This window comes from Cyphomyrmex costatus, unplaced genomic scaffold (assembly GCF_001594065.2).
Source record: "Cyphomyrmex costatus isolate MS0001 unplaced genomic scaffold, Ccosl1.0 scaffold280, whole genome shotgun sequence".
NCBI lineage: Eukaryota > Metazoa > Arthropoda > Insecta > Hymenoptera > Formicidae > Cyphomyrmex > Cyphomyrmex costatus.
In genome coordinates this window covers 108,675-123,005 of record NW_017276911.1, presented here as the reverse complement: position 1 = coordinate 123,005, position 14,331 = coordinate 108,675, and the positions used below count along the sequence as shown (strand labels likewise).

Here is a 14,331-nt window from a genome sequence, read left to right as displayed (position 1 = left end):
TAATTTATTAATTTTTTAAATAATATTCTAAGTATCTAAGCATTATAATTGTCTTTCTCTGTACAAAAGGTTCTACTATTTAATCTGTTAAATGTATTCTGTATGATATAAAATATTTATTTTATAAAAAATTTTTAATTTTTAAATACTTTCTTAAGTACTTGAAACATTAGTGTTAATCTTTTAGCTGGAATAGTATAAATAAGAATAAGGAGATTAGAAAGTTTATAGATATATAATAATTAAATTTACTTATTATAAATTTACATCTATAAATATTCTAATTTTTTGTAGGGTGTTTGAAAAATGTTCGTAAAATTTGGAAATTTTTAGGAAATTTTTTTTCTAAGATTAGAATATATAAATGTTAATTATTATTGAAGAGCGTCTGATATAATATTGAAAAAAGCCAATTAGTACAATTATATGTAATAATTATATGTTAGATAATTGAAAGATACAGAATTTATTTAATGATGTTATATTACAAATAGTGTTTTTAAATAATTAAAACAATACGCGCACTGTGCAGTTGTAAAGTAAATAACTCAAATTATTTTTTAATATGTAAATTGAAATTAAAAGATTATCATAATTGTCGAACCTAAGTTGTATATGGAAAAATTCAATTTTTTAAGTTGATATTATCACGTGTTGTATTCGTAGTTTTTTCGCTCTCAGTTTGAGACGCATTAAATATAGAACATCAGAAAAAACAATAAAAATAAAATTACCTATAGTGGTAGTCGCGCACTCATCGTTACTTTTTTTGCTGCATTTGTCTTGTAACGTTGTTTATATGACATAATTATATTTTGCTTATTTTAATAATCTCAAAAAAGAAAATATTCTATTTTATTTAAAAGTATTATTTTTAGTATTTAAAAAAATGTTAATATAAATATACATATTAAAAATTTTAAAAAGTGATGCAATTGTAATAAATGTAAAAAGATATTAATAAATAAATTGTATTAAACTTTTCTAATTTTTATTACTGAAACGTAAAATATCTTAAATCTTGTTACATTATTACAGTTTTGCTAATTTCTGATATTATAACCGTATAATATATTCTACGCATTTTGCAATAGATTAAAAAATCAGGAGGTATGTACAATTGAAACATGAATTATCATGTCCAATCATTCTATTGTAATCAAATTCTTTTCTTTGATTCATCCGCAAGCGATGCGCGCGGTGCGTGCAATGCACGCGATATGCCGTTATATGTTGGATGTAGCACAACTTGTACGACGCGGATTATTAACTTCTGTGGATTACAAGAAGTTGAATTCTTCTCGTTACTGATGCATTCACACATAGAAGAATTCAGTTGAATTAAAAGAGACGCGACGCTGTTATCTATATAACTATATAATAATAATCCATATAATAATAATTCACAGAATAATGTATGTAAATGCATTGATAAGTGAATATAATTAATTGCAATTACATCTAATCGTACTGTACTCTTATTTTAAATTACCACGTACTTTTATTTAATATCCTGTACAATATGATCTAATCCAATACTCTTTTAGTCACTTAAAGCCATAAACAATATTTGCATAAATACATGACTTTACGTTGTTATATTTAATAACATTTGCCTATTCGACGAGATAAGAGATAATTGCCTAATTTGATGAAATAATTATTTATTCGTTGAGATAAGAGAATAACAATCACATCGTCATCACTAATAGATATTTATCAGCAATAAAACTGTTTATAAATTTCAACAATAAGATTCACTATAATATTTCGTGAAGCTTTGTTAATATCACACAACTTTACTTAGTTTTATAATACGCTTTTTTTTTTTGTAAATTTTTTTCTATCACTCTCGTCACGATCGCTTCTCGGAGTTTTCCGAGCTACTCGACGTTGTGTTTCATTCGTACTGACCATCCAAGTCTAAAGCGCACAGAATTAAGGCTTCAATTCAGACTTTATTCCTCCTCTCCTTTAGCGCATTCTCTCCTCTCTTCTTCTCTTTCCTTTTTCCTCTTCAATTCTCTTTCCCTTCTTTTCTCCCTCTATCTTTCTCTTTGTCTCTCCTTCCTCTTTCTCTCTGCTTTATTTAGTTTACACTCTCAAGATGAGATTATTGCAATTTTTTTCGCTATAGCGACGTTTGGACCACGCGCGATGAGGTGAGGGGGACAGCAGAGGGCGGAGGCGATTCGAAAATCTGCCGGAAGTTACATACAGTTTATGTGTGTTCACTTTGAACTGGCACCTTTAATTAATAATATATCAGTTACTTTTCGTGGTAATATATTATTATTAATGTTATTAGATAAAAAGGTTTAAATTTTTGAGTATCTTTTTTTGAACATGGCTTAAACTTTTCATTTTTATGATATGATTTTTTTCGGATATCACTTACTTTTCAGAGTAAAAATATATCACAAATATATATAAAAAAATGATTTAAAAATATTATATAACGAAAGAGAGTGAAATACGGCGAAAGAGAGGGGTGATGGGGGTGAGTGGTGTTGGAAGGGGAAGGGGCGGAGGGAGGAGGTCCGGGTGGGTCGAAGATGCTGGAGGTGCGAGTGAAAGGTGAGAGAGGATGTTAAAAAGTTGTAATAACGAAAGAGAATGATGTTGAGGGGAGGAAAGGGGGAGGGAGGAGGAGGTCCGGTGGGTCGAAGATGGTGGAGGTGTGAGTGAAAGGTGTGAGGGGATGTTAAAACGTTATATATTTCGGACGGGCGTAGAAGGAGACGTTTCTTAATTTTTCATTAAAATCATCACTTTTCGACGGCTTGTATCTCCAAAATGGCTTGACCGATTAAAAATTTTTTTGGCTCAAATTACTCGTGGCGATGCCGCCTTTCAGGACATATAACGTTCGATTCAAAATTTTTTATATTTTAGTAGTTATGCACCCCCCAAGAATGGACTTTGATGGATCGGGATAAGAGACTTGCAGTGTCTATTATTAAATCTTTTAAACTAACTTTTAAATTAACTAATAGTAGTTTTTTTAACATGGCCGGAGACACTCTCCTGATATAAATTTAAGGCTAATAAGCCATTTTTCTTTGAGATAGGCCTGCCACGCTGTTACTAGACAGACTGTATATAAAAACAATTTTTTTAATGGTCGTTTTTTATGAAGTAGTATTAATATGGCATTGAAGTTATAGCTTTCACTGTGGACATAGGTGATTAAGGTATGGTACATTCGATATTCCGAATTGTACATATGGAGGTTTTAGATAGTTCTCTCTTAATATTCATGAAAATTAAATTAAGTATCGAAATATTAGTTTCTTAATATTCCACTTGTAATTTTTCATTCCAAAACTTTTTAACATTTTTGGAATTCGTTAAGGTGAGTTACTTGTTATTTCTCTAGAGAAATTTTAGTTTTTCATAATTTAATTTTGAATTATAGGGTCCACTTGGCAACCTGCATAGTAATTTTTTTTGACGAACTGCTAAATAAACTATCTTTGATTAAGACTTGCTAATGAAGAGACTCTAAATAGAGTTGAAACGTTTAAGATTTCTGAATAGAAAAGACATCGCAGAACAATTGTAGTTAAGTTAATTATGCCAAATTAATAACTTGCGCACCCCTTCCCACGCTCTGGCTCTCATTAGCCTTGATTTTCTGTATTATTATGTTTATATTTCAGCTTATTATGTAATTGTACATTATATAATTTAAAAATTTTTGTTACAGAGAAGTACAGAGTATATGCGAGCGTATCGTTCGCTGTATTACTGCTAGGAATTGGTGTACCTCTCTGGTGGCATACTACAACAGTACCTCGCGTTACACTTCCTTATATCGGAATTGATGAATTGTCGAAACTGGATATCAGAATCACTACAAAGATTATTGTCGCAGCACTCTCACACAATCGCGCCGAGTTGATCGCACGTGAGATCAGACGTACGTTCGAAAACGCTGGTAAGTGAAAACGAAACATGAAAGAATTAATAAAGATTCATATTATTATTGCATAAAAAGATTTAAATAATTTTGATAATGTGATATCAGAATGCTTTGAAAATACATATTTTAAACGCTAGATTTCAAATCATATAACAGAAATGTTACGACTAATTTTTCGATAAAAATACTAACACGTAATTTCATTGAAATCTTAACATTAATATATTGAAAATAATCTAACCTTAAAATACCTTTCTTAAAAAAGAAAAAATATACGCCAAATGCATAAAGAAGGTATTGAATTCTTCTTAATCAAAAACAGATATAAAATAAATGTAATTGACCAAGTATTTCATTACGCAAAACACATAAGATAGACCGAAAGTGGCTAAAATTGTCAACTTTTTTAACATGACCAAAATACGGCTCCCTCGAAACCGTTGAACTATATACGAAATTCAGTTGAAAAGAATAAAATTCTATGTTAATAACGTGAACTTTCAATACATAATTTTATCTAGATACTAAAATGATATTCGACTATCCGATCGAATAATAAGAAAGGGCTAGATAAGGTCGGATCAACGCCGGATTAAGGAACTTTTGGGCTTGAAGCGCTAAGAATTTTTGGACCCCTTGAAAACAATAAAAGTTACCTAAAAATAAACATTTATACATTTGTGTTTGTTAACATAAAATAAATTTGTTAACATAAATAAATTTGATCTATATGTACATACATACATACATTTCGGGTCGATTTCGTTAGCCACATTTTACTGTTTCTTCACTACTAGAGAGCCTATAATAAGAGAGTCGCCAATTCACCACGTAATTTGTATCGTGCTCTGATTGGCTCAGGGCGCATGAAATCGAAAAGATTAAAGCGACAATGACAAGAAGATAATAGTCGCAACTTGTGTCACTGTCATTCTAATTTTTTCTGAGCGCCATGCGCCCCAAGCCACCAATCAGTACGATTCATCGAAAAGAATCTAATTCTGATATATAACCATAGTTATGTTTAAATATTGTTTACACTGATGATGACTCGATAAGAGTAGAAACGTTTGTAACTTTTGTATTTTACATATTGTTTATATTGAAGAGCATCTTACAACCTATAGCGTAGCCTATTTAATTTTCAATATCATTAAATTTTGATATTATTTTTTTGCTAATCTCAACCTTTGATTTTCAGAAATATACCAGCTGAACGTAGAATATCAGATAATTTCTAATAATCTTTTGGCGTCCGTTTTCACATACCACGAACTCGAAAAGGTGGCTTCGACTTTCGATTTAAATGTGGGTGATTTGCTACTACTCGAAGCGACAAATTTGAACGACGCTGTTCTAGTTGGCTCCAAGAGAACACTGTATTTCTCCACCGAAACTAGTAAGTTAATTATTATTGAAGCAATTTGCATGAATCAGTTGTATCTACTAGACTTAAAATTGTAATATAATCGATGTGATTAACTTATTATTTTTGGCTAAACGTATGTCACGGACGAAAAAAATCTTGTAACATTTTTAAGAATTTTTCATATTTTGTATTTATGGAAAGGACCCCGCACTAAACAAATGGAAAATGGGTTTCAGTGGATTTGGCTAAAATTTGAATATGATGTAGTTAATGTGGTCCTGGACAAAAGTATGAATGGGCCCAAAGCTCAATAATGGCCAGTTTCCGAGTTATTCAACTCTAAAGTTAAATAAATCTGTATTTTCGGCCCACTATTTTTAAATTACACAGTCACATAAAATTAAGAAAGTGCCAAAGACTAGACCTATGTTTTCTTAGGTATTTTGACGTGCTGAATCCAAATCAGGGATCAAAATTGACCGCCACTATGTCAATTTTTTTTAAATCGTGAAAAACCACCCTTGAAAATGGAAAATTCCACTGTAAATGCATTCAGCGTTAGGTATAAGTGTGGAGACCGACTGAAAATGACTGCAATATCCAACTGATATGTATTTTAATGCGCTGAATTCAAATCCGCGGTCAGAATTGTGGAGTTCCTTTCTCGCAAGTAAAGTAAGGTAGCGTTTACTTTAAATTAGAGCCCCTAAGAGTAGATGTGTAAATGATATTTGATAATTGGCTTATGAGTTATTGATGCGTTGAGAGGCGATTGCAATACTGTTATGCGTGCGTACCAATAATAAGTCTCTGGTAATGTGTAGGTATGCCTGCTTATAATGCAATAGATTGTATTATCGCCTCAAAATACCGGAGGTAATAGTAATTATTATACCATACTTATATCTAAATGCTCATCACACGTACAGCCATTGTCAAAGGTGGTGGTTTTTAGCAATTTAAAATAAAATGGTGTGGTGATGGTCAATTCTGACCGGGGATTTGGATCCAGCACGCCAAAATACATATAAGTTGGATGTTGCAGTCATTTTCAGTCGGTTCCCACACTTATACCTAACGCTGAATGCAGTTACAATGGAATTTTCCATTTTCAAGGGTGGTTTTTCACGATTTAAAAAAAATTGACATAGTGGCGGTCAATTTTGATCCCTGATTTGGATTCAGCACGTCAAAATACCTAAGAAAACATAGGTCTAGTCTTTGGCACTTTCTTAATTTTATGTGACTGTGTAATTTAAAAATAGTGGGCCGAAAATACAGATTTATTTAACTTTAGAGTTGAATAACTCGGAAACTGGCCATTATTGAGCTTTGGGGCCCATTCATACTTTTGTCCAGGACCACATTAACTACATCATATTCAAATTTTAGCCAAATCCACTGAAACCCATTTTCCATTTGTTTAGTGCGGGGTCCTTTCTGAAAAAAATATCTTAAATTTTTTGAGTTTTTATAAAATTGAGACTAAAAATCTTGAAACGTTTATATGTTATTGAATTTTATTACATTAAATTGAATTTACATACTTCTAACTTATGTCGGCTCTTAATGGCGATTATTTTTTCCTTTACTGATTTATTCACGTGAGCCTTATAAATTATTTTGTATTATTTTAAAAATCTTACATATTAATGTATTTTTACTGTTTGAATTTTTGTGACTCATGGTGTCCCGGTCTCCCCTATAATTTGTAAAATAATTTTGTTATATTATATAATACATCATTGTTCTCGTTAAACTTTACAACTTTTATTATATTGAAAATTATTTTATAGTAAAAAATTATGTTTGTTTTTTCTGTTTTTTCTTACATAAATACTTTATTATAGAATATAAATATTTCAGTGAACACTGTGTTTATAATAAAGTTTAGTTACAGCTGTTTAATTTGAAACCATATTTATTGAATCTATCTCTCTTAATTTAAAATATAAAAAAGAGTGGCTACTTATATATAATCATGTATGTATGTGCGTACGTGCGTGCGTCACTGAAATATTATATATAATACTACTAACAAGCGCTGGCGCTAGTTTCGCGATTTGACCAAGAGAGTCTCAGGTGATATCTTTGTTCTTTTTTAGTACAATCTTGTTAAAAATTGTGTAATAATTTACATTATTGACATTAGTTATTACACAATTTTTAACAAGATTGAATTTACTGTTATTGGATTAACTTTTACTTGATGGACTACAATTTCAAGATGCGAATAATTTCCTGACATTACATTTATTTATTAGCGATACCGAAATTTTATAATTCATTTTTGTTACATTGAAGATGACTCGATCGGAGTCGAAACGTCTGTATTAAATTTTAAACTTTATATTATACTTATATTATACTTAATTTGAAAATTTCTCTTGCGTTCAGTATTTGGCTCATTGCCCTTATTATTACTCCTATTGTTTTTCCTATATAATGTTACATAAATACCCCAATGTGCTTTCAGATATATCTAAATTGATACAAGTATTGTCAGAATGGATTCTACGTGATAAATCATTAGCGCTAACAAAAAATGCGCTCGCGGAACCTACCATGTATAGTTTAGATGAGGAGAATAGAAGACGATTCCCAGCTAGTTTGGCATATGATGTTCTAGTTACCTTGGTTAATCCTGACCCTGAAAAACTAAAGATTATTTGGGACCTTAAGACGGTAACCGAAGGTATATATATCATATATAACCATTATGCATTATAATATTCAATAATAAATTGGAAGAAGAAAGCCATTTACGGTTAAAGCTGGATCACAGTGCTTGTTATAATTGTGTGAATTTTATATACTGCGTATGTAGTCCCCCCATAAATCGCGACGCTGATAGTTTTTCAGCATTATAATATTATATGAATCTTTTACAGAATTTTTTTGGAAACTTTTAAAAATTAATTATACTGTATATTATTCGTATCAAATTTATTGAATTAAATAAGAATTAAATAATTATGTTTTGTGCTATGATATATAAATATAAACATAAATAAATACAATGTTCTCTTTATATTTTTTTTAAATAAGGCTAAATCTGTGAATGCAAAAAGAAAAGGATGTGGATAAATTATTTGTTATAAAAATTAATCAATAAATATAAACAAAATTTTTTAAATAATTTAATTAAACTGATACGAATACGAAGCCTATAACAGTCCAGCTTGGATCTTAGTTACTTATATATGTAATTTCGTGTGAATTTATATATAAATATAAAATATATCTTTTTAAACCCTACAACTTTTGTTCGAAACATTTTCCTAAAAATAATTTGTTTTAAGATATTCGACTGTTTTTAGATTTTTTATGCACCCTGTATATTATTATTAAATATCGGCAATTAATTTCTTGCAGAATATGTGCAACCATTTCTAGACGAGCTGTCCATCTTAAGTAACTTTTCGATCAAATCGCAGTGGCTGTATTTATTACCATTAGATATGAATCCCAGACGTGTACCCGACAGTAGCCCAAGCCGTAGGCACTTTGCCTTGCGCGAGAGTGTCCTGCCACAACTTGTAACACCGTTAGAAAAAAAATTAGGTTTGTAATGCACACAAAAAGTATATGCCTAGCATATCTGATTAAACTTTAAAGCGTCGCAGGTTAGTCTCCATCCATGTATCAATTTAGTCGTTTATATGGTACCGTGTGATAATGCACCTTTACATATCTACACCCGCAGCGGACACAGATCGCGAACAGATAGCAATGTGGAAGCCTTTCTGTCTCCAAGGTATCTTTTATATTCCCGATTTTTTATTCATACATCTATTATTATTATAAATTTTCTTTAGGGGATATTAAGGTGTCTGCTTTACTAATTAAACGCAATAATTTTCGTAGAATAATGTAGGTATTGCTTTTACAAATTTTTGGAAATCTTTTTCCAGAATTAAAATATGTGCATTAATACTAGTCTGTAATGTGGAATTTGTATTGAAAAGAGCTCTTCTTTTCTATTTCTTATCTTGCAAAGAAAACCTTACGAAGTGTCAAATTCTGATATTAATAAAACTTTGTACACATGTATAAGTTGCGTAAATAGATAAATGTAGAACAGTTGCGGTCCAAAAACGATTTTAAGGAGTAAAATTACTTCTCATGTGTATTTTAAAAGCTCCCAAAAAAATTTTTTAAATTATTTTTCAAAAATATTTATATAAATGAATAGAAGTAATGTTATTGTAAAACATTTGTATAAAACGTTTTTTAATATTTTGAATAGTTTTTGAAAAATAGAAAAAGCTGAAAATCGTTTTATATATCAGATATTTCATCACTTAAAATCGTTTTTGGATTGAAATTGATATCAAAAATTAACTTGGAAAGAAAAGGGCACTAGGAGTTAAGCGTTATAGATAACTTCACGCAACGTCAAATATATGTATATCTAGCAAATCTATCTATTATAAAAAATTATTAAATAATCAAGCTTGATTATTTAATAATTTTATAATAGATAGATTTGCTAGATATATATCGGCGTTGCGTGAAGTTATCTACGCTTAACTCCTAGTGCCCTTTTCTTTCCAAGTTAATTTTTGATTCATACAGGAGTTCGTTATTTATGAATTAATATATTGAAATTGATATTTTATAAATTCATTTATTTACATAACTTGTTATTGTATATATGCGATAAAGTTGTGACCAAAAAACATTCTAGGTCCTGGAAAGCACACCCAAAAAATTTGAAAGTTTCTAAAAGATTTGCCAACTCATTTTTCATTATTTCCTATAAAAATCGTGCGTGCCTGCGTGCGCGCGTGTATGTGTGCTATTCAATCGATAAAACAATGTTCTTGAATTCGGTTTTTGGGATTTTTTTCATCTTACTTTGAATGAGCATGAACATTAATTATTTTGTTGCACTGTGTGTAACATGTATATAATTTATTATTTTCTATAAAAATTAATTTTTTAACAAATATATTATTTTTGAACTAATTTAGTTCAGTCATTTAATATCGTATAATTAATATAGATGGGGTGGCGTGATTTTGATTAATCCATCATCAGAGGTTTGTGAAAGCGTGCGAAAGGATGAAGCCGTTACTGTCGTTCCCGAAGAAACTGCTATAGTAGGCACATTCCTGGCACAACTCAGACTTCTACTAGGCATTCCAGAAATGGTAACGATATTAAAAAAGTTTTAATATATTAAAACTTAATTTTAAATAGAGTCATTTATAATTTCTTTTTCAGTTTGTTTTAATTGTGTAAATTATTCAAATTTATATACGCTGTACCATACTCGGGAGTATACGTGGACAACTTGAAAAGTTTTTTTTTAAGTCACACAGAAATAGCGCGCGTATCGCAAAAAAGACAATGGCCAAAAAGTATATCATCTTCTATGATTACTATAAAATTTTCAAACAATTGCGTCCATTAGTCATTTAGCAAACAAAGCAAGTCAAACATTTTTTCAACAATGGATAAAAAGGAGTTTCGTACAATGATAAAACGCTATTTTTTGAAAGGGAAAACAGCTGTGTAGATTCAAGCAGAATCTACTTCTTCATTACCAACCATCAGTTTTTGGGTAAACGAATTTAAACGTGGTCGTACCAACACCGATGAAGACTTAAGAAACTTTTTAAGTTACCCACGTCGTCTCCCTGGCTCTATTTAAAATCTGAAGTAATCTCTCAGTAACTAATCATTATTGGGTGCCAGGCATGTGAGAGAGCATATATACTAGTTTTATCAATACTTTAATTAATTCAAACAATTCTCGACAATTTTTTATTGCGACGGACAACATCTTACCGCTCAGTCACGGAATTGGTACAGGGGGGTGATTCGTAAAATCACGCCATTATCGGCGTAAAAGAATGTCGAAGAATAAGAAAAATACGCTGAAAAAAGAACTGCATCTAAATTAAGAAAAGAGAGTAACAAGTATACGTTGTGTTGAAAGTTTTCGCAAGATGATATTAGGCGTCGTGTCACATTAAAACTGTTGATATCCTAACTTTATTTCATCTTTTAATGAGACTTGCCTTTGATGCATCAATAAACATTCGTTCAGTCGCGAGACATTCAAATTAGACACTTTTGAAAGAAAATGAATTTATTACGAAAACATTTTTGCGCGATTTTCTATAAAGAGACAAGGACAATGAGCCAATAAATTCGTTAAAATCTTTTAAATTAATCGAATATATTGCGAAGAATATCACGTTATTATGGCGTTTCGTCCCAGTTTCCACTACTGGACTTATCAGTAAGGCATTGTAGTGGAAGCCTACCTTATACGCCTGAGAGAGTTATTCAATCGAGATTCTATATGAAGAGATATACGCGTATCAAAGCAGAAATTGCGAGAATTTGCGAATATCGATAGACCTCTGATGGCGGGTCGACGTAGTAATATTCTTCGCAATATTTATTCAAAATAATATATGTAATCCCCCCTTTTTTCCCCAAATTGCGCGCCGAACAATCGTCGGTCTTGAAACGCAACTCCATCTGAAAAGTCCCCTCAAATTCTTATTTTTATTTTTATGTAAAAAATGAATTTTCAGTGCAAAAATGAAAATAGAAATACAACTTTTAATGGCCTTTAACTTGACATGTTATTCAAATGACGATCTTGAACAACAAGAGATTTTAGCCATCGATAGGACTCCTAAAATAATGCTACATGCCGGGGATACTGTAACTTTTAAGTATTATAACTCGAAAAGTACTTCATGAAAAAATATTTTATTATAGTGTTTTGGAAAACTCTCGAGATGTGCTATAAGAATATGTAATAAAAAAATGGGGTGTTCCATTTAAAAAAATTGACGTATCCTTGACCTGATCTTGGCGACACCACTCAAGGTCAAACGGATGTGATCAGTAAATAGATCTTTTTGAACTCTACAACTTTTGTCTGAAACACTTTTCTATAATATTTAGATTTTCCATGATATTTAGGTGTCCCGTAACTTTTTAGACACTCTGTATAATAGTATACAAAAATTGATTAAAATGTGAAACGACTTACAAATAATTAATTTCAGAAATCTCTTAACGGAGTGACGACGGTGCCATTGGTTGGGTTAAAATCACGTGATTGGGAAATTGATTCCTTATTAAGATACCGCACAATTGAGCAGTTAACTTCGGCCAAATTAACTTTACAGTCACTGGCGCGATTACTCAAAGAAATTAGCAATATTGTTATCACGGATGTAGTAGGAAACAGAATCAAAACTGCTCTTGGGTTAGTGCATGAGTCTGCTGAACATCTACGACGAGGCGATCTTAAACGTAGTTTCATCCTCAGTAAAGAAGCTTTTATTATCTCCGAGGCGGCTTTTTCCGACCCAACACTTTTGGCACTTCTTTATTTTCCAGAGGATCAAAAGTGAGTTAATTTTAAATTATCTTTAAAAAAGTTGAAATAATTTATTTTACCACTATAATCGTGGCGATTTGGGTCTTTCCTAAAATTGCTTATTATTTTTGTGATTTCTGAATAGGTGAGCATAATGGCAATTAAATAATACACTTTTATTAATATTCAACTTATGGTCATTTTAAAATCTACGTGCGGCCATAATCAACGTTACGCATTCATAGTGAAAAACAAGTATAAACTGATCTTAATACATTGTATCAATGGCGAATTTAAATTGACCCAATCATGATTCAACTTAAATCTGGATTATTACGAGGAAAGGTTGTTACCATAAAAATAAAATTATTTGTAATTAATTATAATCATTATTGATGAGAAGTCACAAAAATATACATCCCCACATGCAAATCCACATTAATTAAAAAGTACTACAAAACTAGAAAGTACTACAAAATGATAAAAAAATAATGCCTCGGTTCTAGTGTTAAAATGTAAAATATAATAGAAAAAATATTGATCAAAGTAAAACAATGCCATTTTACAATTTGAAAAAAATAGAAAATACAGGTTCTTCCATTAAGAGGTTGCATTTTTAATTTCGCGGCATTTTGTATCTGTTATAGAGATGGAGTTATCATACTTGACAGTTGTCGAGTAAAAAACCAGTTAATAACAATGAATCGATATTTGCTTAAGTAACGCATAGAAATAATGAAAACTTACTATAAACATGGTGAAAATTTCGTGGAAACGTTTCGCAAATCGTCAGAGGTTCCCTAGATGTGTCATTTCACGTAACGGGAACTTCAATTAGCTGCCTATAGATCATGACACTTTTGATTTTTTCCTTTGGGGTTGTGAAGGATAAGATTTACACAAATGGGGGACAAAATTTCGATCGAATGCATATACTTTTGAAGGCCTTTGTGAAGTTGGCTCCTCAATTAAAAAAAAAAAAATTAGTTTCTATAGCTCATTTGATTGCTCATCGTTTACACACTTCTAGTTAAAAAGTTATTTAAAGAACAGTTGGGAGGGGGGGGTTGCTAACTTCACAATAGCCTCCCAACTTCGAACAAATTGGATCGAAAACGTCTCAATCGAAAGATTTTCATTTGCACACTGATAGTTATTAACAATCAAAGTTTCGAGATTTTTTTTTTACTCATATAAAATCAATAGAAAGCATTACGAAAATTCAGCATATATTTTTTAAATAATACATATATACATACTTAAATTACATTTCAAATAATTTTACGATATTACAGGTACGCCGTATACATTCCCCTATTTTTGCCGGCTATGATACCAGTATTGTTATCTCTCAAGAATATACGAAGGTACTACTTCCCTGAAAAATATAACGCAGTAAGAAAAGTCGATTTTGGAGAAAGTAAAAATGATGAGGATAATAGACCCAAAGCTGAATAAGTCATTTATCCGATCGATAATATATCTGCAGACACTCGTGCGACTGTTCGTTCGAAATAGTTTCGATCAAAAGGTAACGTATAATAATAATTGTATAATTTCATGCGGAGGCTCTTATCTAAGTTTTTTATTTACGCTAGTAACGTTAAATGTATTTCGAGTATTTTTAATATAAATTGGATGTAACATATTTAAATTTAACACACTTAAAATTCATTCTGATGA

The 14,331-nt window shown here is 30.7% G+C and overlaps 1 protein-coding gene across 1 annotated transcript; it reads left to right on the top strand.

Moving 5' to 3' along the window:
- Positions 1 to 3,699: 3,699 nt before the first annotated feature.
- PIG-S (phosphatidylinositol glycan anchor biosynthesis class S) lies at positions 3,700 to 14,331 on the top strand (the record flags this gene model as incomplete). Its single annotated transcript, XM_018541263.1, has 8 exons — positions 3,700 to 3,940; positions 5,127 to 5,324; positions 7,771 to 7,989; positions 8,670 to 8,858; positions 8,913 to 9,051; positions 10,303 to 10,450; positions 12,332 to 12,678; positions 13,944 to 14,331. Coding segments are annotated over 8 exons (1,644 nt in total), but the record flags the coding sequence as incomplete, so codon positions are not given.